Here is a 26,207-nt window from a genome sequence, read left to right as displayed (position 1 = left end):
TCAATCACCATAAGACCACAATGAGGCAATGAAAAACCTTTCTCACCTCTCTGCTAGGTGGAGTAGTGCAGCCCTAGTAGGACTCTCTACACCTGCATAATTGGTGTAACTCGAAACAGACAATAATGTTGTTACCTTGACAATTCTAGAAAAATATAGTTTATGTATATATGTTGACAGACTACATCCAATTGAATAGTTAAATGCATTGTAGTCCTCAAGTCTTGGTAGAAGACTTGAGTTTTATTTTTAAAAAATCAAACTCATATTCACTTATATTCATGGCACTGAACAAAGAACAATGGAGTGCCCAAGTGAGTTTTTTGGTCTGTTTGCCAAGGTGATCACTTTTGAGTTTCTAAATGTCTTCTCTCTACAAAGTCTTCTTCTTCCAAGTTCTTTGATCAGAATGCCCTCTCCCTGACACAGCACTACCCAGATAGGCTGACATGCCTACCTGTGTGCCTTTTTCCTCCCTAGATTGAGAGCTTCCATTTATGGATAATAATTGCAGCTAGTATTTGTTGAAGATTCTCCTATCTGCCATAGATGCTTTACATGGATTATTTCATTTACTGACTAAACAATCTTTTAAAGAGGTGCTACTGTGTCCAGAATGGGTTCCTTCTGGTGGGTTCTTGGTCTCGCTGATTTCAGGAAGGAAGCAGCGGACCCTCGCAGTCAGTGTTACAGTTCTTGAAGATGGTGTGTCCGGAGTTTGCTCCTTCAGATGTTCAGATGTGTCCAGAGTTCCTTCCTTATGGTGGGTTTGTGGTCTCGCTGACTTCAGGAGTGAAGCCGCAGACTTTCACAGTGAGTGTTACAGTTCTTAAAGGTGGTGCATCTGGAGCTTTTTGTTCCTCCTGGTGGGTTCATGGTCTTGCTGGCTTCAGGAGTGAAGCTGCAGACCTTCGTGGTGAGTGTTACAGCTCATAAAGGCAGTGCGGACCCAAAGAGTGAGCAGCAGCAAGATTTATTGCAAAGAGCAAAAGAACAAAGCTTCCACAGCAAGGAAGGGGACCCGAGGGGGTTGCTGCTCCTGGCTCCGGTGGTCAGCTTTTATTCCCTTATTTGGCCCCACCCACATCCTGCTGATTGGTCCATTTTACAGAGTGCTGATTGGTCCATTTTATAGAGTGCTGATTGGTGTGTTTTTACAGAGTGCTGACTGGTGCATTTACAAACCTTTAGCTAGACACAGGGCGCTGATTGTTGCTTTTTTACAGAGTGCTGATTGGTGCGTTTACAAAGCTTTAGCTAGACACAGAGTGCTGATTGGTGTGTTTACAATCCTTTAGCTAGACAGAAAAGTTCTCCAAGTCCCCAACTGACTCAGAAGCCCAGCTGGCTTCACCTCTCAATCCCCCACTAAAGATGACACCCCAACTGCTGTTGGGAATTGGGTGATGACCGCTCTAGCTACTTCCTGCTGGATAGGGGCTAAGAAGGGGCCCTGGGGTTGTAGTGTCTTCCAGAGTGGAACTCTTTAGGCCAGTGAAAGGGCCAGTGGATTGGTCCAGGAGTCCTCAGTAGAAGTTGTTAGTTGAGCTCATTTGGGGTTCCATTTGTAAGACCATCTGTAGCTTAATGGCCTCGATTCTAGAGGAAACAAATTTGACAAGGAGGTTAAAAATACAGGGCCTGAAGGCAAGTAATAGCAAGATGGAGGCCATGGGAACTAGAAAGGGAGAAGTCATGTTGCCCAACTCCAGAGGTTGGTATAAGAGTTTGAAAGGCAATATCTGATTTCAGAAGCCTTTTCCTGTAAATGCTGGAAGACATCTCATACTATCCCTGATTGGTTAGTATAAAAACGACACTCTTCACCTAAGAAGGTGCAGAGTCCTCCTTTCTCAGCAGTGAGAAGTTCTAGGCCTCGGCAGTTTTTGAGAGTCACTGCTGCCACAGAGTCTATTTGGGATTGTAGAGTAAGGATAGATTTTGTTCTTTCTTGTAAACTGTCTGAGAAATCCTTTCGGAGTGTGTGGTAGTAGGATAATACATGTTACACTGTTGACTTTTAGCAAACTTTACTTTTGTTGAAAAATTTGTAAGCTTGGGATTTCAATTATTCTTTGCTATTAATAAGACCTCATGCAGTCCATATTAACTTAGAATTGGTATAGAAGCCTCCTTCCTGATACTGTAAGTACTTTAAGCTTTGGCTGAGCACAAACAACTCGCAAGTTTGATACCCATTGTGTCTTTTTCCCTTAATCGCCTGCGAGGAACCATCTATCATCCTGTCCTGAAGGGGGTTCCTCCTAGATCTGGTCAGACCTTTGTATGGTAATTAATTAAGATTTAGATCCCCTGTTAGGAAACCTGTTGGGTTAAAGATTTTTGATAGGAAGGCTACGGGTTGTCAGTGGCCTCAGTGCTTTCAGGGTACACCCTTGTTTACACTGACAACAAGGTAGTATTGGAGTGTTATAGGGTTACAGAGAAGACCTTCAATTATCAATTATAGGTTTTAAATTTACCCTGGCTTTTAAAGGAATAGGGTACACTGTTTTTTCTTTACTACTTCTATCTCTCTTTCTCTTTGACTTCTTCTTTGTCTCTCTCTTTCTGACTCCCTTTTTGTCTGTCTCTTCCTCTCTCTCTTTGACTTTGTCTCTTTCTTTCTCTCTGACTCCCTCTTTGTCTCTCCCTTCCTCTCTCTGTCTCTCTCTTTCTCTCTTTCTGACTCCCTTTTTGTCTCTGTCTCTTTCTCTCTCTCTTTGACTTTCTGTCTATTGAGAGATGAAGCCGGCTGGGCTTCTGGGACAGGTGGGGACTTGGAGAACTTTTCTGTCTAGTTAAAGGATTGTAAACACACCAATCAGTGTTCTGTGTCTAGCTAAAGGTTTATAAACACACCAATCAGCACTCTGTAAAAATGGACCAATCAGCACTCTGTAAAATGGACCAATCAGCAGGAGGTGGGTGGGGCCAAATAAAGGATTAAAAGCAGTCACCCGAGCCAGCAGCAGCAACCCACTGGCATCCCCTTCCTTGCTGTGGAAGCTTTGTTCTTTTGTTCTTCGCAATAAATCTTGCTGCTGCTCACTCTTTGGGTCCGTACTACCTTTATGAGCTGTAACACTCACTGCGAAGGTCTGCGGCTTCACTCCTGAAGCCAGTGAGACCATGAACCCACCAGGAGGAACAAACAACTCTGGATGCACCACCTTTAAGAGCTGTAACACTCACTGCGAAGGTCTGTGGCTTCACTCCTGAAGTCAGTGAGACCACGAACCCACCAGAAGGAATAAACTCTGGACACATCTGAACATCTGAAGGAACAAACTCCAGACACACCATCTTTAAGAACTGTAACACTCTGCGAGGGTCCGCGCCTTCCTTCTTGAAATCAGCGAGACCAAGAACCCACCAGAAGGAACCCATTCTGGACACACTACTATTCATTCTCACCTTAAAGACAAGGAAACTGAGGCAAAGAACAGTCAACTAATAAGTCCAAGTATACAGAGCTAATAAGGAATAGTCTGCCTGATCCTAAAGGCTATGTCATAATCACTTCCCTATACTGCCTGTCAGCGGAGGTAAAAGTCGTGTCTTATTCATCACTACCACCCCACTAAACCCAGCTTAATGCCTGACACAAGGAGATGCTCAATCAATGCTGATTGTTATTGAGTGGAGTAGAAATGCAAGGCACAGTGAGCCCCTTTGCTGTGACTGATGGGGTGTCTGATTTTCTGCTATAAAGAGACGAGAGTGCTGTATCAAACACACTCCTCTGGCTCCTAGCTCTCTATGCTCCACTTTGTTTATCCCGTTTCCCTCCTCCTCCTCCTTCCTAACTGCACCATGTGGATTCAAAACTGCAGCTTAGTGCAAAGGGAAAACAGAACTCTGAATGAGCCCAAAGGGAAAACAGATCTCTGAATGATCTGTTTTAAGGGAATTTCAATTATTCTTTGGGATTTCAATTATTCTTTGCTATTAATAAGACCTCATGCAGTCCATATTAACTTAGAATTGGTATAGAAGCCTCCTTTCTGATACTGTGAGTACTTTAAGCTTTGGCTGAGCACAAACAACTCGCAAGTTTGATACCCATTGTGTCTTTTTCCCTTAATCGCCTGTGAGGAACCATCTATCATCCTGTCCTGAAGGGAGTTCCTCCTAGATCTGGTCAGACCTTTGTATGGTAATTAATTAAGTGAGTTTGAGAGAAAAGAAGCAGGAATTTGACCAGGAAGAGAGTAAGGAAGAGAGAAAGGAATTAAAATTTATCATTTTAACTTAATATTTAACCGAATGAAAGCAAAATCTTATCTGAAATTGGAAAAGTCAAGGTTTTGAGTGCTGGTTCAGTGCCCATTTCTTTATGTTTTGATAGTCTGAGAAGAATATGATGGGTGTGGCTTAAAAACCTAGATCACGTGTGGTGTTGGAATTAGGTGTTATACGAGCAAACAAAATAAATACTTGCGCAATATACCTGCTTTGTGCACTCAAGCAGAGAAGAGATCCACAAGTACTCACCAGTCTCCTGTTCTGCAAAGAAGACAGAATCAACATGAGCACGGCAGGAAAAGTAAGCAAAAAATATATTACTGTTGGTAATATATTCTCTTTAATATAGCAAATAAAGGAATACAGTATCTGATGAATAATTTAAAATTCATATCTAAATTAGAAATGATACACTGAAATATGATATGCAATATATGCTATAACATATAATGTATACTGAACTACAGTGGAAATAAGCTATTCCTAAACACCTTCAAAAAGAATATATAGAATCTATATCTAATAAGTCTTTATTTCCTACATTAAATAAATTTGCAGTAAAGTGATAGTTTATTCCAAGCTAATCATGACTGATTTGTAAATCTAAAGTTAGAAAAGTCTTTAATCAGAAGTTATCTTTATATTAAGAAACCATAATTTAAATGTGTTATTATTTGTATTCATATTTTTTGTGAACACAAGAAAGTTAAGTCTGACATAACTTTTATGAGAGGAATTTGATTCAGAAAATTTTGAAATATCCTTTTAACCTTACTATAAAATATCTTACAAAATACTCATTGATCTCACAGCATTAGAATCGTCAAGGTTAAGCAAGACATCACATGCCAATTCCATTTAAAGGGGGCCCGTTATGACACAATTCAGGCAATTTCCACAGAAATCTTATGGAACAGTGTCTCCCCTATATAAAAGTCAATATGATCTTACAGAAAAATAATAATACAATTTGAATCACTTATTAGCACTCAGAACACAAATATTTGTTTTTTTCTTCTATAAATTCATATATATTTTTTCAATGTGTTTACAGGTGCACAGAAATGCATGTCATCATTCAATATAATCAACTGGTATTTTTAATTGCCTAATTAAAAAAAACCTGTGTAACTATTTCCAGCCATTTGTTGTGTTAGGAGTGCATCACACAGTAAAATATCTCACTATGATAATTCAGTTTAAAGATTCTGAGGCTTATCTCTATGCTGTGCGACAAAACAGGCTCATATCAATAAGACTGGTTGGAAATCACATGAGTGGCCCATTGGTACTGTTCTTACACCACTTCACTTTGCTTTATTTTCATTCATTGTTGATTAATATTTACATTCCTCATAGAAAATAATTAGAAAAAAGAAAATTTAAATTTACCATTTACCAAACTCGACTTAAAAGAAATAATGAGTTCATAGAGCAAAAGTATAAACCAATCATATTAATAAAAATTATAACTGATGAAATAGATAATCCTCCCCTCTTGAGTGCAACATCAATAACTTAGCTTTTTGACAGCATTGCATTTATGTTTACGTGTCCTGCATTTTATCTTCTTCAAATCCTAAATTGTGACAGTACTAATGTCTATTTCATAAGGTAGTTGTGAGAATTCAATAAATTAATAGTGAAAAACACTTAGAATAGTACCTGGTAAATAAAAATAAGTCAATAAATATTAGCCACTATTATTATTGTTCCTATTTAACTTTTGATATTTACTATCACGGAGTACTGAAAATGTGAGGCTAGATTAATTTTTTTGTTTCTTTGTTTGGAGACGGAGTATCTTTCTATTGCCCAGGCTGGAGTGCAGAGGGGTGATTTCAGCTCATTGCAACCTCTGCCTCCCGGGTTCAAGTGATTTCTTCTGCCTCAGCCTCCCAAGTAGCTGGGATTACAGGCGCACCCCGCCATGCTTGGCTAATTTTAGCATTTTTAGTAAGACGAGATTTCACCATGTTGGTCAGTCTGGTCTCCAACTCCTGACTTCAGGTGATCCACCCACCTCAGCCTGCCAAAGTGCTGGGATTAAAGGTGTGAGCAACCGCGCCCGGCCTGATCTTTATTCTCTGGACAACCAGCTTTGAGACTTCAGGAAAATTATTCAATCACTGAGTCAGTTGATCTTCAATTATTTCAGATGTAGTAAGACCAATAATTCAATGGTACTGTCCTGGTAACATCCTTTTTAGGTTTAAAAGTAATACATGTTGTTTATAACAGCACAATTTGCAATTGCAAAAATATGGAACCATCCTAAATGCCCATCAACTAACGAGTGGATAAAGAGAATGTGATATGTGTACACCATGAGATACTACTCAGCCATAAAATGGAACAAAATAATGGCCTTTGCAGCCACTTGGATGAAGCTGGAGGCCATTACTTTAAGTGAAGTAACTCAGGAATGGAAAACCAAGTACCATATGGTCTTACTTATAAGTGGGAGCTAAGCTATGAGGAAGCAAAGGCCTAAGAATGATATAGTGGACTTTGGTTAGGGATAAAAGACTACACATTGGGCCGGGCGCGGTGGCTCAAGCCTGTAATCCCAGCACTTTGGGAGGCCGAGACGGGCGGATCACGAGGTCAGGAGATCGAGACCATCCTGGCTAACACGGTGAAGCCCCATCTCTACTAAAAATACAAAAAACTAGCCGGGCGAGGTGGCGGGCGCCTGTAGTCCCAGATACTCCGGAGGCTGAGGCAGGAGAATGGCCTAAACCCGGGAGGTGGAGCTTGCAGTGAGCTGAGATCCGGCCACTGCACTCCAGCCCGGGCGACAGAGCAAGACTCTGTCTCAAAAAAAAAAAAAAAAAAGGCTACACATTGGGTACAGTGTACGCTGCTCAGGTGACAGGTGCAGCAAATCTCAGAAATCACCACTAAAGAACTTATCCATGTAATCGAAAACCACTTGCATACCAAAAACTATTGAAATTAAAAATAAATAAATTTTTGAAATAAAAATAATGCATGTAACTCACTCAGCACAAGCCACAATGCACCTGTCACATCACAGGCACCTGACAATCAGGAACTCCTACTATTAGAACTTTATTTCCAAGTATTCTGATGTTTATTTTGGCATGGACCACATTGAAAATCCTGCAAAGTTGAAGGATTTGACAAATGAATAATGAAAATGAATTGGCAGAAGATGAAATTTCAATTTTTATTATATTTGCAATTATGTTGATTCTATATAGAAAGAGATTTGTGAATTGTACATGCTTTACCACAACAAAGATGGGTTTTACAGTACACTGCTAAGCACTGGAAATATGTGCTCAGCTTTTATTTTTAAGGACATCTGTGGATAAGCTTGCTAGCTAGAAACTCAAATACACAGTTTCTCCAGTTTTTAAATATATATGTGTGGTCTGAATGCACACACACACACACACACACACATACATACCACCAACTCTAACCTCTGTAATTTTGGGCTCAAATCTAAGCTGGAAGGAGTCTCCGCACATAAAGTAGATGACAAAACAGGCTGCTAAAGCTAAGTTTCAAATGGGTGTTGAGACAAGTTACACACAGAAGTGAAGAGAGAAAATTAAAAGAGGGCAACAGGCAAATAGAAAAAGAAAGAGACATCATCCTAAGCAGGAAGGTAAATGTATAACTGTTCTTATGGAGTCAGATCCTTTTGGCCTAAGCAGAAAATTGAGCAAGAAAGCAGTGTATTTTGGACAGACACTGACTCTGTCAGCAAAGTAAAGGTGACTTACAACATGTACCAGCCAATAGTTGTGGGTAAACAGGTGTTTTCAGGACAGTATTAGAAAATAATCAGGATTAAACATCTTTGGAGAAAAAAAAAAAGAATAGCCTAAATGAAGATATTCCATTTTATCTAAGTGCCTTATTGTACTTAACTGTTTTTCTTTCCTTATGTTATTGCTTTTTAAAAAGATACTCTTACTCTCTTTATAAACCAGAGAACTTCATTTCTATGCAACACTTATTAGGTGCCAGACATGGGGCTCAATGTTGCATGTACAAAGATGAAAAGACACAATTTCTGACTTCAAGAGTGGGAAAACACTGGTACCATCTCTCTGTTTGATTTTCTAGGTAATCAAATGCAAAGCAGCTGTGCTATGGGAGGTAAAGAAACCCTTTTCCATTGAGGAGGTGGAGGTTGCACCTCCTAAGGCTCATGAAGTTCGCATTAAGGTGAAATATTTTTTTCCATTTGTATTTAATTTTAAGTTTAAAAAATTCAGAAAATATTAAAAACAGAAACATCCAAAATCCACTAAGAGATTTTTTTAGTATTTATCCAGAAAATAAAATTACATTTGTTATCAAGGAAAGTAGAAATATAAATTGTTAAATTTTTTTAAAGTGAGCAAACAGTACATGAAGTATAATTCCAGTAAAATACAAAAAAATTTATAGGTTTGTACAGAAGAAAATGCAAAGGGATATATATCAAGACTTCACAATCAATTTGTGTTAGATATTTTCTTGGTTTGCAAATTTTGCAAATTTAATTGGCAATTTCTACTTCTTTTTCTTTTAACTATGCATTTTTCTATATTATACAAGACAAATATTTTAGGATCAATTATTTCACAGATTATTCTAAATTGTTAAATTCAAGGGAGAAAGATAGAGGAAGGTTTTAGGCTGGATAACCTTGGAGATAAACTGAATCTTTCATATTTGGGAATAGTAGGGATTATCAGCAAAACCCTTGAAAATATTTTAGAATAATAATTTTAGAAAATTGGGTTTATTAAGTCCATCTGACAGTCATGATCTTTTCCGAATCTAAACATCTTCTCTTTATTCTGTAGATGGTGGCTGTAGGAATCTGTCGTTCAGATGACCACGTGGTTAGTGGTACCCTAGTGACCCCTCTTCCTGCGATTTTAGGCCACGAGGCAGCCGGCATCGTGGAGAGTGTTGGAGAAGGGGTGACTACAGTCAAACCAGGTACAGGATTCACACTCAGGGAACATGCCTTGGTTCACCATCACAAGATTAGTCAGCCTGGATGAGGAAACCGAGGCAATGAAAGACAAAAGGGCTTGCACAAGGTCACAGGTCAGCAGGGACTTCAGGAGTTTCCTCCTTCCCTCTCTGCTTGCCTGACTTAAGCAGGTATGACTTCAGGCATGCATGTATTCTAACCTTCAACCATTGTGCACTGACTATCTACTAGATGCCAGTCACTAGGTTAGAGCCTGGAGATATATGAGGATCAAAAAAGACAGTGCCTACCAATGTGGAATTCATAATCTAGTAACTTCCTTGTTAGTGTTGCTGAACACTGTCTTCTGTAAGGGTCCAAAAAACTAGAAATGGGAGGAGGGAAACAAATATAAGTATGGACATTGTTCTGTGCTGAGTTCACCAAATGGAGGCTACATGGCTGTGGCTGAATAAATATGACCTTTTCTTAGGTGACCTATGCAGCCCCTTCACCAATTTCCTCTTCCAACATGGTCTCTATTCCTGAGCATGGAATCAATAAAACTGACTAGGTGAAAGGAAACCAAAGAAACATAGCAGGAGCCATCCACCATCAACAATGTCTGCTTTATTACCTTCAGCCATGCTTAAATGTGACTGGTTACAGATTACTAATTATTTTATCTTCAATACTTATTTTACCCTAATCTTATGTATTAATATAAGTATTTCAGAGGTAAAGGATGAATAAGTAGGACATTTCCATACCATCATTTTTGTATAAACTTTACCTATAAAATATTATGCACCAATCATTTTTCTTGGTCTTGTGAAATAGATAGCATAGGTGATTAAAAATAAAAATTATCTTTAACTCTAAAGAATCACTTTAGCCAATAGATTAGACCTGACCCCTTACCAAATACAAATTTAGACTGTGAACAGAAAATAATAAAATAAACTGTCCAATTTGAGTTTCAGCTCTTACTATTTCCTTTACTCAGAAATAAATTAATAACAAAATGACTGCCTATTTCTCACCCCTCCTCCCCACACCATAACAGTAAAAAAGGATAATTCACAAATTATCAGCTAAAAACATTTGGAAGTCAATTCTTATCCTAAAAGAAAGTGCTTAACTTATTGTGGAGGGTTGAAATTTTCAGATGAATTTCTATAATTCTTCTTTGTCCTATTTTTGTTCATTTTCCTCAAAAAAGAACTAAGATATTTTTTTAAAAATTCATTTTATAATAAACATAAACCTAGTCACTTTGACAAGTCAAGACCTACTTTAAAAATCTCATTTTTATTGTAAATCAAACTCTTACAAAATACCAGATCTTCCCAACATGTACTGGGACTAAAATAGATGAATTTCAACTAAAATTTATATTTATAATTACAGTAAGATTATATAATTAAGATTTAATTAGACAAGGACTACATAAATTATATTTGCAAAGCCTCCAGGATAAATTAGTGCACTGCGTAAAAGTTTATTAATACATTGGATGGAATTTTGTTAATCCACCTTGTTTCCCAAACTTGCATTTTCTCTTTAGGATTCTTCAGGCACTTGTAAACCCAAACTAAAAAACAAGGCCTTGGTAGGCAATGACAAATGACATAGTTGTGGGAATTAGACCCTATTTCTTAGAAACTATTCAGACACATGATTCTAATCTATACATGTGAGCTTTAAGGTATTGCTGTATTAATTTCTCCATAGAAATTTAAGAATAATTTGTTTTATTCCTCTCCAGGTGATAAAGTCATCCCGCTCTTTACTCCTCAGTGTGGAAAATGCAGAGTTTGTAAAAACCCAGAAGGCAACTGCTGCTTGAAAAACGAGTAAGTTTCTGATGTTTTCTTTGCACAGACTTTGAGTTTGCACATTAGTTATGCTCCTGTCTCATGCCTTCATGTGTCTGTGTATTGCACTGCCCAGTCTAAGCAATCCTCGGGGGACCATGCAGGATGGCACCAGGAGGTTCACCTGCAGGGGGAAGCCCATTCACCACTTCGTTGGCACCAGCACCTTCTCCCAGTACACGGTGGTGGATGAGAATGCAGTGGCCAAAATTGATGCAGCTTCGCCCCTGGAGAAAGTCTGCCTCATTGGCTGTGGATTTTCGACTGGTTATGGGTCTGCAGTCAAAGTTGCCAAGGTAGGAATAACAATGGATGAGAAAACCGATTACATGCAGACTGTCAGGAACCAAAAGGGAAGCAATTTCTTGCAAGAATCAGAAATTAGTTTTATAGATTTGAAGTGTCAATTAAGAGTAGAAAAACGACCCAGAAAGAATTGAGAGCACATGCTAGAAATTTCACCAATTTATTGCAGATAACAAGTTGTTAAGAAAATATAAAGATGTCGTTTTCAATAATTTTTCTTCTGAATTTGCTATTTATGGGATCACAAAATTTTAGGTTTGAGAACTAACTCATGTAGTAATGCATTCAACAATTAGAGAGAACCTATACATGCCTCAGGCATCATAGGTTCTGTTGGGTTTTAAAAGCAAAAGTAAATGAAATGAAGTGTTTGTCCTTGAGGAACATCTAGTCTGTGGATCCTCTACTCCCAGAATTAGGATCAACAGTAGAGTCCAAAACCTTACCTGATGCACTTCCAAACCAAGGCTCACCCACTCTGTGGATTCTTACACGGAAAGTAATGAAGCTTCAGTGATGCATAATTCACTCATTATGGGATTTCACTGCTAAAACTAACTCCCCTGCCATGAACATACACATATATTTTAGAAGTGGTAAATTTCAAGCAGAAATTCTTTAAAATTTCTTCCTCTGAGTAGTATGAAAATCTAATAGCATGCTTTATTTTATTAAACCTAAATCAAGAGATAAAAAGATATTTATCCAAAAACTCACTTCTGCTTAATATGAGAGCTAAGACTAAAATATCTTTCTCAAATCTCCTGCTGAATTTTAAATCACAATCCGTAATTATTAGCACTTTTAAACCACAGTCACAAACAAGCCTTGTATTTTTCTAAGTAAGGTAGAAAGTGGTGTTGTCCCTCATAGTATTGAATAACACTTGGTGAATGAATGAGTGAAATAGCCTTAAGGGAATATAAGAATGAGATTATTTGGAACAGGAATAGCATGTTACCAAAACAAAGGCTGACTATGGGAGACTAGGTTTAATAAATAACTGCTAGCCAATTTAAACAATTTAGAGGACATCTTTTCCAAATTTCAGTGACTTTAGCACTTACTCCCTTGTTCAATTACCTCATCTATTTTAATGGGTAGTGTAAGTGAGCCTACCCAAGAAAAGAAGCTGAGGATACTCATAACAATAGATTTTATTTGGGGGGGCACGCCCAAGATAGCCGAATAGGAACAGCTCCAGCCTCCAGCTCCCAGCGTGAGTGACACAGAAGATGGGTGATTTCTGAATTTTCAACTGAGGTACCGGGTTCATCTCACTGGTGAGTGCTGGACAATCGGTGCTGGTCAGCTGGTGCAGCCCGACCAGCGAGAGCTGAAGCAGGGCGAGCGCAAGGGGGAAGGGAATCCCTTTTCCTAGCCAAGGGAAACTGAGACACACAACACCTGGAAAATCGGTTAACTCCCACCCTAATACTGTTCTTTACCACGGGTCTTAGCAAATGGCACACCAGGAGATTATATCCCACACCTGGCCTGGAGGGTCCCATGCCCACAGAGCCTCCCTCATTGCTAGCACAGCAGTCTGAGATCTAACTGCAAGGCAGCAGTGAGGCTGGGGGAGGGGCGCCCACCATTGCTGAGGCTTAAGTGGGTAAACAAAGCCACCAGCAAGCTCAAATTGGGTGGAGCCCACCCCAGCTCAAGGAGGCCAGCCTGCCTCTGTAGACTCCTCCTCTGGGGACAGGGTATAGCTAAACAAAAAGCACAGAAACCTGGGCAGAGGTAAATGCCCCTGTCTGACAGCTTTGAAAAGAGCAGTGGATCTCCCAGCATGGAGGTGGAGATCTGAGAACAGACAGACTGCCTGCTCAAGTGGGTCCCTGACCCCTGAGTAGCCTAACTGGGAGACATCCCCCACTAGGGGCAGACTGACACCTCACACCTCACACGGTGGGGTACACCCCTGAAACAAAGCTTCCAGAGCAAAAATCAGACAGCAACACTCGCTGTTCAGCAATATTCTGTCTTCTGCAGCCTCCGCTGCTGATACCCAGGCAAACAGGGTCTGGAGTGGACCTCAAGCAAACTCCAACAGACCTACAGCTGAGGGTCCTGACTGTTAGAAGGAAAACTAACAAACAGAAAGAACACCCACACCAAAACCCTATCAGTATGTCACCATCATCAAAGACCAAAGGCAGGTAAAACCACAAAGATGGGGAAAAAGCACTGCAGAAAAGCTGGAAATTCAAAAAATCAGAGTGCATCTCCCCCTCCAAAGGAACGCAGCTCATCACCAGCAACAGAACAAAGCTGGATGGAGAATGACTTTGACAAGCTAAGAGAAGAAGGCTTCAGTCGATCAAACTTCTCAGAGCTAAAGGAGGAACTATGTAACCAGCGCAAAGAAACTAAAAACCTTGAAAAAAGAATGGATGAAAGAATAACTAGAATAGTCAATGCAGAGAAGGCCTTAAAAGAACTGATAGAGATGAAAACCCTAATACGAGAAATTGTGTATTTCAGTTTGTTCAATTTCAAAACAAATGCACAAGCTTCAGTAACTGACTCGATCAACTGGAAGAAAGAGTATCAGTGATTGAAGATCAAATGAATGAAATGAAGCGAGAAGAGAAGTGTGGAGAAAAAAGAGTAAAAAGAAATGAACAAAGCCTCCAAGAAGTATGGGATTATGTGAAAAGAACAAAACTACGTCTGATTGGTGTGCCTGAAAGTGTCAGGGAAACTGGAGCCAAGGAGGATATCATCCAGGAGAACTTCTCCAACCTAGTAAGGCAGGCCAACATCCAAATTCAGGAAATACAGAGAACTCCACAAAGATACTCCTCAAAAACAGCAACTCCAAGACACGTAATTGTCAGATTCACCAAAGTTGAAATGAAGGAAAAAAATGTTAACAGCAGCAGAGAGAAAGGTCAGGTTACACACAAAGGGAAGTCCATTAGACTAACAGCAGATCTCTCAGCATAAACTCTCCAAGCCAGAAGAGAGTGGGGGTCAATAATCAACATTCTTAAGGAAAAGAATTTTCAACCCAGAATTTCATATCCAACCAAACTAAGTTTCATAAGTGAAGGAGAGATTTTGTTACCACCAGGCCTGACCTACAAGAGATCCTGAAGGAAGCACTAAACATGGAAAGGAACAACAGGTACCAGCCATTGCAAAAACATGTCAAAATGTAAAGTCCATCAATGCTAGGAAGAAACTGCATCAACTACCAAGCAAAATAACCAGCTAATATTATAATGACAGGATCAAGTTCACACATAACAATATTAACCTTAAATGTAAAAGGACTAAATGTTCCAATTAAAAGACACAGACTGGCAAATTGGATAAAGAGTCAAGACTCATCAGTTTGCTGTATTCAGGAGACCCATCTCACATGCAGAGACACACATAGGCTCAAAATAAAGGGATGGAGGAAGATCTACCAAGCAAATGGAAAACAAAAAAAAACAGGGGTTCCAATCCTAGTCTCTGATAAAATAGACTTTAAACCAACAAAGATCAAAGGAGATAAAGAAGTCCATTACATAATGGAAAAGGGATCAATTCAACAGGAAAAGCTAACTATCCTAAATATATATGCATCCAACACAGGAGCACCCAGATTCATAAAGCAAGTCCTTAGAGACTTACAAAGAGACTTAGACTCCAATACAATAATAACAGGAGACTTTAACACCCCACTGTCAACATTAGACAGATCAACAAGACAGAAAGTTAACAGGGATATCCAGGAATTGAACTCATCTCTGCACCAAGCAGACCTAATAGACATCTACAGAACTCTCCACCCCAAATCAACAGAATATACATTCTTCTCAGCACCACATCGCACTTATTCCAAAATTGACCACATAATTGGAAGTAAAGCACTCCTCAGCAAATGTAAAAGAACAGAAATTATAACAAACTGTCTCTCAGACCACAGTGCAATAAACTAGAACTCAAGACTAAGAAACTCATTCAAAATCGCACAACTACATGTAAACTGAACAACCTGCTCCTGAATGACTACTGGGTACATAACGAAATGAAGGCAGAAATAAAGATGTTCTTTGAAACCAATGAGAACAAAGATACAAGATCCCAGAATCTCTGCGACACATTTAAAGGAGTGTATAGAGGGGAATTTACAGCACTAAATGCCCACAAGAGAAAGCAGGAAAGATCTAAAATTAACACCCTAACATCACAATTAAAAGAACTAGAGAAGCAAGAGCAAACACATTCAAAAGGTAGCAGAAGGCAAGAAATAACTAAGATCAGAGCAGAACTGAAGGAGATAGAGATACAAAAAACCCTCCAAAAAATCAATGAATCCAGGAGCTGCTTTTTTGAAAAGATCAACAAAATTGACAGACCGCTAGCAAGACTAATAAAGAAGAAAAGAGAGAAGAATCAAAAAGATGCAATAAAAAATGATAAAGGGGATATCACCATGGACCCCACAGAAATACAAACTACCATCAGAGAATACTATAAACACCTCTACACAAATCAACTAGAAAATCTAGAAGAAATGGATAATTTCCTGGACACTTACATTCTCCCAAGACTAAACCAGGAAGAAGCTGAATCCCTGAATAGACCAATAGCAGGCCCTGAAATTGAGGCAAAAATTAATAGCCTACCAACCAAAGAAAGTCCAGGACCAGATGGATTCACAGCCAAATTCTACCAGAGGTACAAGGAGGAGCTGGTACCATTCCTTCGGAAACTATTCCAATCAACAGAAAAAGAGGGAATCCTCCCCAACTCATTTTATGAGGCCAACATCATCCTGATACCAAAGCTTGGCAGAGACACAACAAAAAAAGAGAATTTTAGACCAATATCCCTGATGAACATCGATGCAAAAATCCTCAATAAAATACTGGCAAACTGAATCCAGCAACACATCAAAAAGCTTATCCACCATGATCAAGTGGGCTTCATCCTTGGGATGCAAGGTTGGTTCAACATATGCAAATAAGTAAATGTAATACAGCATATAAACAGAACCAAAGACAAAAAACACATGATTATCTCAACAGATGCAGAAAAGGCCTTTGACAAAATTCAACAGCCCTTCATGCTAAAAACTCTCAATAAATTCAGTATTGATGGAACGTATCTCAAAATAATAAGAGCTATTTATGACAAACCCACAGCCAATATCATACTGAATGGGCAAAAACTGGAAGCATTCCCTTTGAAAACTGGCACAAGACAGGGATGCCCTCTCTCACCACTCCTATTCAACATAGTCTTGGAAGTTCTGGCTAGGGCAATCAGGCAAGAGAAAGAAATAATGGGTATTCAGTTAGGAAAAGATGGAGTCAAATTGTCCCTGTTTGCAGAATATATGATTGTATATTTAGAAAACCCCATTGTCTCAGCCCAAAATCTCCTTAAGCTGATAAGCAACTTCAGCAAAGTCCCAGGATACAAAATCAATGTGCAAAAATCACAAGCATTCTTATACACCAGTAACAGATAAACAGAGAGCCAAATCATGAATGAACTCCCATTCACAATAGCTTCAAAGAGAATAAAATACCTAGGAATCCAACTTACAAGAGATGTAAAGGACCTCTTCAAGGAGAACTACAAACCACTGCTCAGTGAAATCAAAGAGGACACAAACAAATGGAAGAACATTCCATGCTCATGGATAGGAAGAATCAATACTGTGAAAATGGCCGTACTGCCCAAGGTAATTTATAGATTCAATGCCATCCCCATCAAGCTACCAATGACTTTCTTCACAGAATTGGAAAAAACTGCTTTAAAGTTCATATGGAACCAAAAAAGAGCCCGCATTGCCAAGACCATCTTAAGCCAAAAGAACAAAGCTGGAGGTATAACGCTACCTGACTTCAAACTATACTACAAGGCTACAGTAACCAAAACAGCATGGTACTGGTACCAAAACAGAGATATAGACCACTGGAACAGAACAGAGTCCTCAGAAATAATACCACACATCTACAGCCATCTGATCTTTGACAAACCTGAAAAAAACAAGAAATGGGGAAAGGATTCCCTATTTAATAAATGATGCTGGGAAAATTGGCTAGCCATAAGTAGAAAGCTGAAACTGGATCCTTTCCTTACTCCTTACATGAAAATTAATTCAAGATGGATTAGAGACATAAATGTTAGACCTAATACCATAAAAACCCTAGAAGAAATCCTAGGTAATACCATCCAGGACATAGGCGTGGGCAAGGACTTCATGTCTAAAACACCAAAAGCAATGGCAACAAAAGCCAAAATTGACAAATGGGATCTAATTAAACTAAAGAGCTTCTGCACAGGAAAAGAAACTACCATCAGAGTGAACAGGCAACCTACAGAATGGGAGAACACTTTTGCAATCTACTCATCTGACAAAGGGCTAATATCCAGAACCTATAAAGAACTCAATCAAATTTACAAGAAAAAAAAACCCCATCAAAAAGTGGCCAAAAGATATGAACAGACACTTCTCAAAAGAAAACATTCATACAGCCAACAGACACATGAAAAAATGATCATCATTACTTGCCATCAGAGAAATGCAGATCAAAACCACAATGAGATACCATCTCACACCAGTTAGAATGGCGATCATTAAAAAATCAGGCAACAACAGGTGCTGGAGAGGATGTGGAGAAATAGGAACACTTCTACACTGTTGGTGAGACTGTAAACTAGTTCAAACATTGTGGAAAACAGTGTGGTGATTCCTCAAGGATCTAGAACTAGAAATACCGTTTGACCCAGCCATCCCATTTCTGGGTATATACCCAAAGGATTATATGTCATGCTGCTATAAAGACACATGCACACGTATGTTTATTGCGGCACTATTCACAATAGCAAAGACTTGGAATCAACCCAAATGTCCATCAGTGACAGACTGGAGTAAGAAAATGTGGCACATATACACCATGGAATACTATGCAGCCATAAAAAAGGATGAGTTTGTGTCCTTTGTAGGGACATGGATGCAGCTGGAAACCATCATTCTTAGCAAGCTATCGCAAGAACAGAAAACCAAATACCATGTTCTCATTCATAGGTGGGAATTGAACAATGAGATCACTTGGACACAGGAAGGGGCCATCACACACTGGGTCCTATTGTGGGCAGGGGTTAGGGAGAAGGTATAGCATTAGGAGATATACCTAATGTAAATGACGAGTTAATGGGTGCAGCACACCAACATGGCACATGTATACATATGTAACAAACCTGCACGTTGTGCACATGTACCCTAGAACTTAATGTATAATAAAAAAAATAGATTTTATTTATTATTAAAATATAAACTAATGTTTCATTGTTGTGTTGTTCATAAGTATATTTTTTAAAGCACGGATATACTGGTCACGACTACTGAACAAAAATGTACAAAGTAGTTTAAGCGTTTTAGTGGAATATTTTTGAGAGTTTAAGTGGAATATTTTTCGGTCTCCTGGTGTAGCCTTTCCACTTATTTTATTTTCCAAATATTGCCTTGGTGTATGTATGAGATACTGAAGCTGGTTATTAAGGGATTTCAGCAATCGAGAGTCCCTACAGATTGTAATCACTGCCATCTGGATCTCAAAGATCATCCAGTCCTCCTGTTCCCAGCCTGACCCATTGGAGTCCCCTGGGGACTGAGTTCCACCTGCAGAGATTCTCATTTAATTGGCATAGTCTATGACCTGGACAGCGGGATGTTTTTAAAGCTCCCCAGATGAATTTAATACGCAGCAGTTTCAGAACCACTAAACTGGTTCATCCCCTTCAATTTAAACATGAAGCATCTCAAGCCAAAACAGGTTTCGATAACATATTGAACAGAAGAGTCTGAGTAGTTCTTGTTAATACACAAGACATGGCACTTTATAAAGCTTAAGCAATTTCTAACAAACATAATTCATTTTTGCATTTTCTGAAAACATAGGTCACCCCAGGCTCTACCTGTGCTGTGTTTGGCCTGGGAGGGGTCGGCCTATCTGCTATTATGGGCTGTAAAGCAGCTGGAGCAGCCAGAATCATTGCAGTGGACATCAACAAGGACAAATTTGCAAAGGCCAAAGAGTTGGGTGCCACTGAATGCATCAACCCTCAAGACTACAAGAAACCCATTCAGGAGGTGCTAAAGGAAATGACTGATGGAGGTGTGGATTTTTCGTTTGAAGTCATCGGTCGGCTTGACACCATGGTATGTACCATGACATCCCCTGAGATTTCTACCTCTGCAACCTGGAGGATGCATTTAGGCAGTAGAATATATGTATTATGTATAAAGGATATTGTTAATTATGAATGGAAATTTCCCATCATCTTTTTGTGACCTGGCTTGTTTAATTTATTGTTATGAGAAATCTTCCATTCAATCACCTATGCAAACCTGTCTTAAGTCATATTTCCTCTTGAGAAAAAAAAAAAAAAGGCTTTTCGTAACACAGTCACTACAGATATAGTTTATTAATTTTTAGTTTAAAATGCAAACTTATATATAAATAATACAAATCCTTTTCTCAAATTAAAAATTAAAAAGTTTTTTTTATACTCTTAACAAAAATATTTTAACAATTCTGTATATGCTCTTAATGAATTACAAACTTTTTTACATAGTATTCTTTGGTCAAAATAAATGAGCAATTTTAGACCAACTATTATCTTATTAACAGAAAATATGCCCTAAGGAAAGTGACTGCTTTAATGCATTGCTGTATTTTATCACAGAAGCTGGACAGTGCCTGGCACAAAACTAGTACCCAATACCACTTGGACTGAATACTTTAAAAAGTCAACAAATTTTACCACCTGCAAAAGTTAAGTGCTACATATCTCATGGCATCTTTTATGAAACACATGAGACAATGCATGTAAAATACTTTGCACAGTACAACCCATCATGTGGTAAGCTCCCAATAAATGTCAGCTGCCCCTCTACCCCCACTTTTTTTTTTTTGAGACAGGGTCTCACTCTGTCACCCAGGCTGGAGTGCAGTGATATTTTTATAGCTCGCCGCAGCCCTAACCTCCTGGGCTTAAGCGAGTCTCCTACCTCAGCCTCCAAAAACGCTGAGTATAGACATGAGCAACCATGCTGAGCCTCAGTTGGCATTATTGATATGAAATACTATTTCCAATCTTGCAGTGCTTACATCATCTTTGAATTATTATATTATATCACTTTCAAACAGTTACAAATACCAAAGGCAATGGGAAACACATCTCTACTATATTTCACCTACCCAGAATTATCTAGAATCCTACTGAAAAAGTCTCCAGAAACCAACAAGTTTCCATTGCTGAGGTTTTCTAGAGGTCCAGCAGTGTGGGTAACAGGGAGCAGCACCCTGAGATCAAAGTTCCCACCAGCCTTGACCTGGAACAAACGCCACAGAGGAATAAAGTGTCAAGAGAATCCAGTGTTTTCCAGGTCTATAGCTTTTCTCCTTGTGCTCTTTTTCTATATCTCTCTCCATTTTCTCATGTGGAACTGGAGTGTACCTTATCTCGGGACACCAAATGTCTGACAGCCACATGTTCTGAGGATGTGTGGTCTCCCAAAGGTCAGAATCCAAAATCAAAGAACTTATCGTTATATACCTAGAGGGATCCTAAACCATTTTCTAACTACAGAACATGTTCCAAAACTGACTGGAAAAGATATTCTGAACTGTCTTTTGAGGTTCCCAAATAATCAATGTAATTTAATGTAAAACCAATATACATTTGGGGAGGTAAAAACATTGTTTAAAACATGTCCGCTTGAGAAATGGAGAGTAGAATAGGAATCTGTTAAAAAGGGAGTCTATCAAGTGGACAAGAGACTAATTTTGGTGATATACTCATTTATCTTGTTCACTATCAAAATATCGGATTGAAAGAATTGGGTTCAAAATATCTATGAAATAAATCAATGAAAAATGAACCAACTCACAGATTGCCTAAGAATGATGTACACTTGTACAAGGAACAGGACTTAAAATGTTTGTAATGATGTTTGCCTCTTTATTCCTTTATTAGGAAGAACTGAGTGCACACCAGTTTATTCATCCATGCTTTCATTCAAAAATCATTTTCTGGGTATTTCCTACATCCACAGCACTATCCTATACAAAGAAAGGGGGAATGAAGGAGCAAAAGACATGATCTCTTCCCTCTACACAGTTACAATCCAGCTAAGCCTATTACGTGATATTGTGCATTATGAGTAGGAACTATGTCACTCCACATTAAGGATGCTAAATATTCACTTTATTCCAGATGGCTTCCCTGTTATGTTGTCATGAGGCATGTGGCACAAGTGTCATCGTAGGGGTACCTCCTGATTCCCAGAACCTCTCAATAAACCCTATGCTGCTACTGACTGGACGCACCTGGAAAGGAGCTATTTTTGGAGGTATGTAGTTAGGCTTCAGAGCTAAATTCTCATTAACCTAAGATTTTCTCTCCTTTTATGAATGACAAGGCAAGGTTTTGAAAAGCAATGAAATTAAAAATAAATTAAAGTTTATTTTCTATCTATAGTCTCCAATAATGCAGAACTTTTTTTTTTTTTTTTTTTTTTTTTTTTTTTTGTGGAGATGAAGTCTTGCTCTGTCACACAAGGTGGAGTGCAGTGGAACAATCTTGACTCATTGCAAGCTCCACCTTGCAGGTTCAAGTGATTCTCCTATCTCAGCCTCCAGAGTAGCTGGAGTACACCACTGTGCCCAGCTAATTTTTTTTTTTTTTTTTTTTTTTTTTTTTTTTTTTGTAGAGGTGAGGTTTCACTATGCTGGCCACGTTGGTCTCGAACTCTTGACCTCAAATGAGTTGCCCACCTTGGCCTCCCAATGTGCTCATGCTGGGATTACAGGCATGAGCCACCATGCCCAGCCCCAAGATAGACTTTTCTGATGTCACTATCAACCAGGACTTTCATCTCCACCTCTTTTTGTACTTGTGACTGCATAAGGCAAGGATGTTTCTAGTAGGCGGTGGAAATCTATAACGATAAATCATCTCTACACACAAATCTAGACAACTAATAAATTTGCTCCTTAACCTTGGGCATAACATCTGTCCTATAATTTCTCTGTGAGAGAGAGAATAACTAAGGACCCTTGTTTACCTGTGATTTTTTTTAAGTCAAAGCACTGTAAAAGCATATTGAAGTACTCTATCTCTTATTATCCTCAGTTATAGCAGTACCTTTTCTAAACTTGTATTTATTTGGAAAATCTTCTCTTCAGTTCTCCTACTTACCTTGGTTGAATCTAACAATGATATTTTCTTCTTTTCAGGCTTTAAGAGTAAAGAATCTGTCCCCAAGCTTGTGTCTGACTTTATGGCTAAGAAGTTTTCACTGGATGCATTAATAACAAATGTCTTACCTTTTGAAAAAATAAATGAAGGATTTGACCTGCTTCGCTCTGGAAAGAGGTAGATTTTAAGTTGTTTTTTGTTGTTGTTTTGCTTTGTATTCTACGGTAGTGGGGTGTCTAGCAGAGAATGCAAACATGGAAGGATGAAAAAAAATTAGAGTGCCTTGGTTTTCCATTGCCAGTTCAATCTTTGCATGGAGCACATGTAAGGTAATAACTGTGAGAAGCTAAAAACAGTTGCTTTACATTTCCTATTCTGCTGAAGTGAAATTATGTTGATTACAGCATATCTGAATGATCAGTCACTCAGCCTTCTTTAAAAAAGAACACTCACCTTGGCCCCCACTCCCCGAAAAAATAAGTTTAAACAACCATAATTATAACATGGATTCACTGACACCTCTGCCTGTCATCTAAATAAGTGTGACATCTAATGGTTGTATATTAAAATTATTTTCAGAACATCCTCGGCATATTCATTATGGGAGTAGGTGGAACTACATTAGGATTGATTTCTAAGTAGATATTACTAGATTTTCCTTTTTCTTTTCTTTTTTCTTTTTTCTTTTTTTTTTTTTTTTGCAGTTTAGAAAAAAATTTTACAAAGAAAAGTTGTTGTAAAAGAGAAGGGTACTAAACCCTATTTTAAATGTTTGTCTTACATTTTCTCCAAGTCTTAGAAAAATAAGCCAATTCTATTTCCTATCTCTAACATTTACACTTACAATCACCTAATATAATGAACTTTGTCACATGCATTTATATGAAGCATAACTGGAAAAAGGCAGTTATATCTAATCTCTGCCTTCTAGCTCCAGAGTCTGAGATTTTTCTGCTATTCAACATTTATTTTCATGAGGTTTTCAACTTTAAGTAGTGTTTCTTTGGCACTCACAAAACTATCATACTAGACAATTTATCCGACAAATATTCTTGAGTAAAGAAAGAAACTAGCACCCACAGAGCACCGGCTGTTCTACTAAGTGTCTTACCTGCATCTTCTCATGTGGTTCGCAAACAATGCTCAGTGTCAGTCTCTATCTCACTATCTTAGAGAAGAGAAAACTAAGAAGCAGAGAAGGTATGACTTGGTCAAAATCATCAGGTGGTACGAAGAGGAGCCAGAATTCGAAGGAAGATCTTGTTAGCAAATCTATTCACTTTCTCTTTAACCACACCACCCCTCAAGAGTGCATATATATATATGGAAAACAGTATTCATCAAAGGTTAATTATCACTGTCATCATTATTACCATTGACATCATCATCATCATCATAGAATTGATAAGATGATGGCAAATAGAGATGACCAAAACCAGAGGACAATGGTGAGCAACAAAAGAAGTCATGAAGCATGCCTAAATTCACTTTACAAGAATATCATATAGTAATATGCATATGTAAATAAAATAAATCTTATCAGTAAGCAAAGATTGAAAATTGTGATAATCAATATTGGTAAGAGTAAGGTGACTCGGGCACTTTCATGTACTTTCAATAGTAATTGATACATCCTTTTGGGAAAGCAATTTGGTAATTTGTATCAGAAACCTCCAAAAAAAACCTAGATCCTTTGTCCCAGCAATACCATTTCTAGAGATTTATTCTATAGAAATAATCAACTTGGCCAGGCGCGGTGGCTCAAGCCTGTAATCCCAGCACTTTGGGAGGCCGAGACGGGCGGATCACGAGGTCAGGAGATCGAGACCATCCTGGCTAACACAGTGAAACCCCGTCTCTACTAAAAAATACAAAAAACTAGCCGGGCGAGGTGGCGGGCGCCTGTAGTCCCAGCTACTCCGGAGGCTGAGGCAGGAGAATGGCGTAAAACCGGGAGGCAGAGCTTGCAGTGAGCTGAGATCCGGCCACTGCACTCCAGCCTGGGCGACAGAGCGAGACTCCGTCTCAAAAAAAAAAAAAAAAAAAAAAAAAAGAAATAATCAACTCAAACATACATATATGTTTAAGCATGTTTACTTGTTAGCTGTAATATCAATATTTAGAAACATTCAAAAAGTACAACATTAAGAATATGATTTAATAAATTTCAACCAACTGTTAGACATGAATAAAAGACTTCATTGGAAAATTCTCATAATGTAATTTTAAACTCATAAAATAAATCATATAAATTGTATTTATAAGATGATCCGCAATTTTCAAAAAAGACAGTAAAAAATGAATCTGTGCCTAGAAAATGTTGATAGAATTCCAGAAAACATTGACCATGATGACTCTGAGGTTGTAAGATTACAGATTTTTTTTACCAGCTTCTTTTGTCCTGTATTCTCTAAATTATGTGTATATATTTTTCTTATTATGTGTATATACATACACACACCACACACACACACTATATATAATATATATATATTCTCAGTCTCAAAGATCATCTTTTCTTAAAAGTATTCAACAAAAGTTGGTTTATAGAAAGGGCATTAATTCTAATGTAAAGTGTACGTTTCTAATATTCACAAGAATGAAGTATCTTAGAATTAATACAAATCAACTTTATTCTCTACTTGTAAGAATCCTTAAACATCTCTGATTCAAAGATCTATTAAACCTCCAGCATGGTCCTAACTTTATTAAATTATCAGTTCTTTCAGGCAAGGTATCTATCATCTTATAATTTGTGCAAATTTGTATTTGGGTTTGAATCCCAACACCCTGTACTATATGTGTGATCAGAGCAAGTTACAAATCTTTCTAAGTCTCAGTTTTTGTAATCTCTAAATGGAAATAATATGGAAACCAACTTCCTAGTATCATTGTTTAGGTTGAGATTTAAGTGAAAAAAATGCATGAAGCATGTGACAAATAGCAAAAACTTATTACATGTTATTATCTATTATTGCTTTATATTCCTTATTTTACCAGGAATGTAGGCAAGCAAAAATATTTTTTGAAGATGCTAATGTAGAACTGAAATATAAATGACAGGCATATTCAGGAGGTTGTGAGTGAGCTTAAGATTGAGGAAAACACAAGAGAAAACCAAAAAACATGAACTTCCCTTTACTTGACTTGACCCAGATGCATAGGGATGGGAGTGGAGTGGCTGAGAACACAGACAGAGTTTCACTAAGACACCTCAAATGCTCCTTGGACTCTCACATGGAAGCATGTGGGTTGTCTAAATGTTAACACAATGTCTCTTCTTTCCTATTGCAGTATCCGTACCATCCTGATGTTTTGAAACAATACAAATGCCTTTCCTTGTAGCAGTTTTCAGCCTCCTCTACCCTACATGATCTGGAGCAACAGCTGGGAAATCATTAATTCCTAGCAGAAATCATTAATTCTGCTCTTCAGAGGTGTTAAAAATAAATTACACATGGGAGCTTTCCAAAGAAATTGAAATTGATGTGAAATTATTTGTCAAGCAAATGTTTAAAATCCAAATGAGAACTAAATAAAGTGTTGAACATCAGCTGGGGAATTGAAGCCAATAAACCATCCTTCTTAACCATTCTACTGTGCCATCT

At 38.3% G+C, this 26,207-nt stretch overlaps 1 protein-coding gene across 2 annotated transcripts; it reads left to right on the top strand.

Annotated features, from left to right (window-relative positions):
* Positions 1 to 4,327: 4,327 nt before the first annotated feature.
* Positions 4,328 to 26,194, top strand: LOC104668838 (alcohol dehydrogenase 1C). Of its 2 annotated transcripts, XM_010371631.2 has the most exons (9): positions 4,328 to 4,549; positions 8,353 to 8,454; positions 9,081 to 9,219; positions 10,965 to 11,052; positions 11,150 to 11,369; positions 19,295 to 19,555; positions 21,616 to 21,751; positions 22,638 to 22,776; positions 25,894 to 26,194. In XM_010371631.2, exons 1-9 carry the CDS (start codon positions 4,532 to 4,534, stop codon positions 25,916 to 25,918), a joined length of 1,128 nt encoding a protein of 375 aa, XP_010369933.2. In that variant the 5' UTR covers positions 4,328 to 4,531; the 3' UTR covers positions 25,919 to 26,194. The 2 variants fall into 2 exon arrangements, with proteins under 2 accessions (XP_010369933.2, XP_030771189.1); XM_030915329.1 differs by lacking the exon at positions 19,295 to 19,555.
* Positions 26,195 to 26,207: the final 13 nt, after the last annotated feature.

This window comes from Rhinopithecus roxellana, chromosome 2 (genome assembly GCF_007565055.1).
Source record: "Rhinopithecus roxellana isolate Shanxi Qingling chromosome 2, ASM756505v1, whole genome shotgun sequence".
NCBI classification, from domain to species: Eukaryota; Metazoa; Chordata; class Mammalia; order Primates; family Cercopithecidae; genus Rhinopithecus; species Rhinopithecus roxellana.
Note: the sequence above shows the minus strand (reverse complement) of the source record. Positions and strands in the feature narration are given on the sequence as shown.

Coding starts and splice junctions, on each gene's coding strand:
- LOC104668838 (XM_010371631.2), top strand. Junction 8,455..9,080: donor CTCATGAAGTTCGCATTAAG/GTGAAATATTTT, acceptor TTTATTCTGTAG/ATGGTGGCTGTAGGAATCTG. Junction 22,777..25,893: donor CTGCTTCGCTCTGGAAAGAG/GTAGATTTTAAG, acceptor TTCCTATTGCAG/TATCCGTACCATCCTGATGT.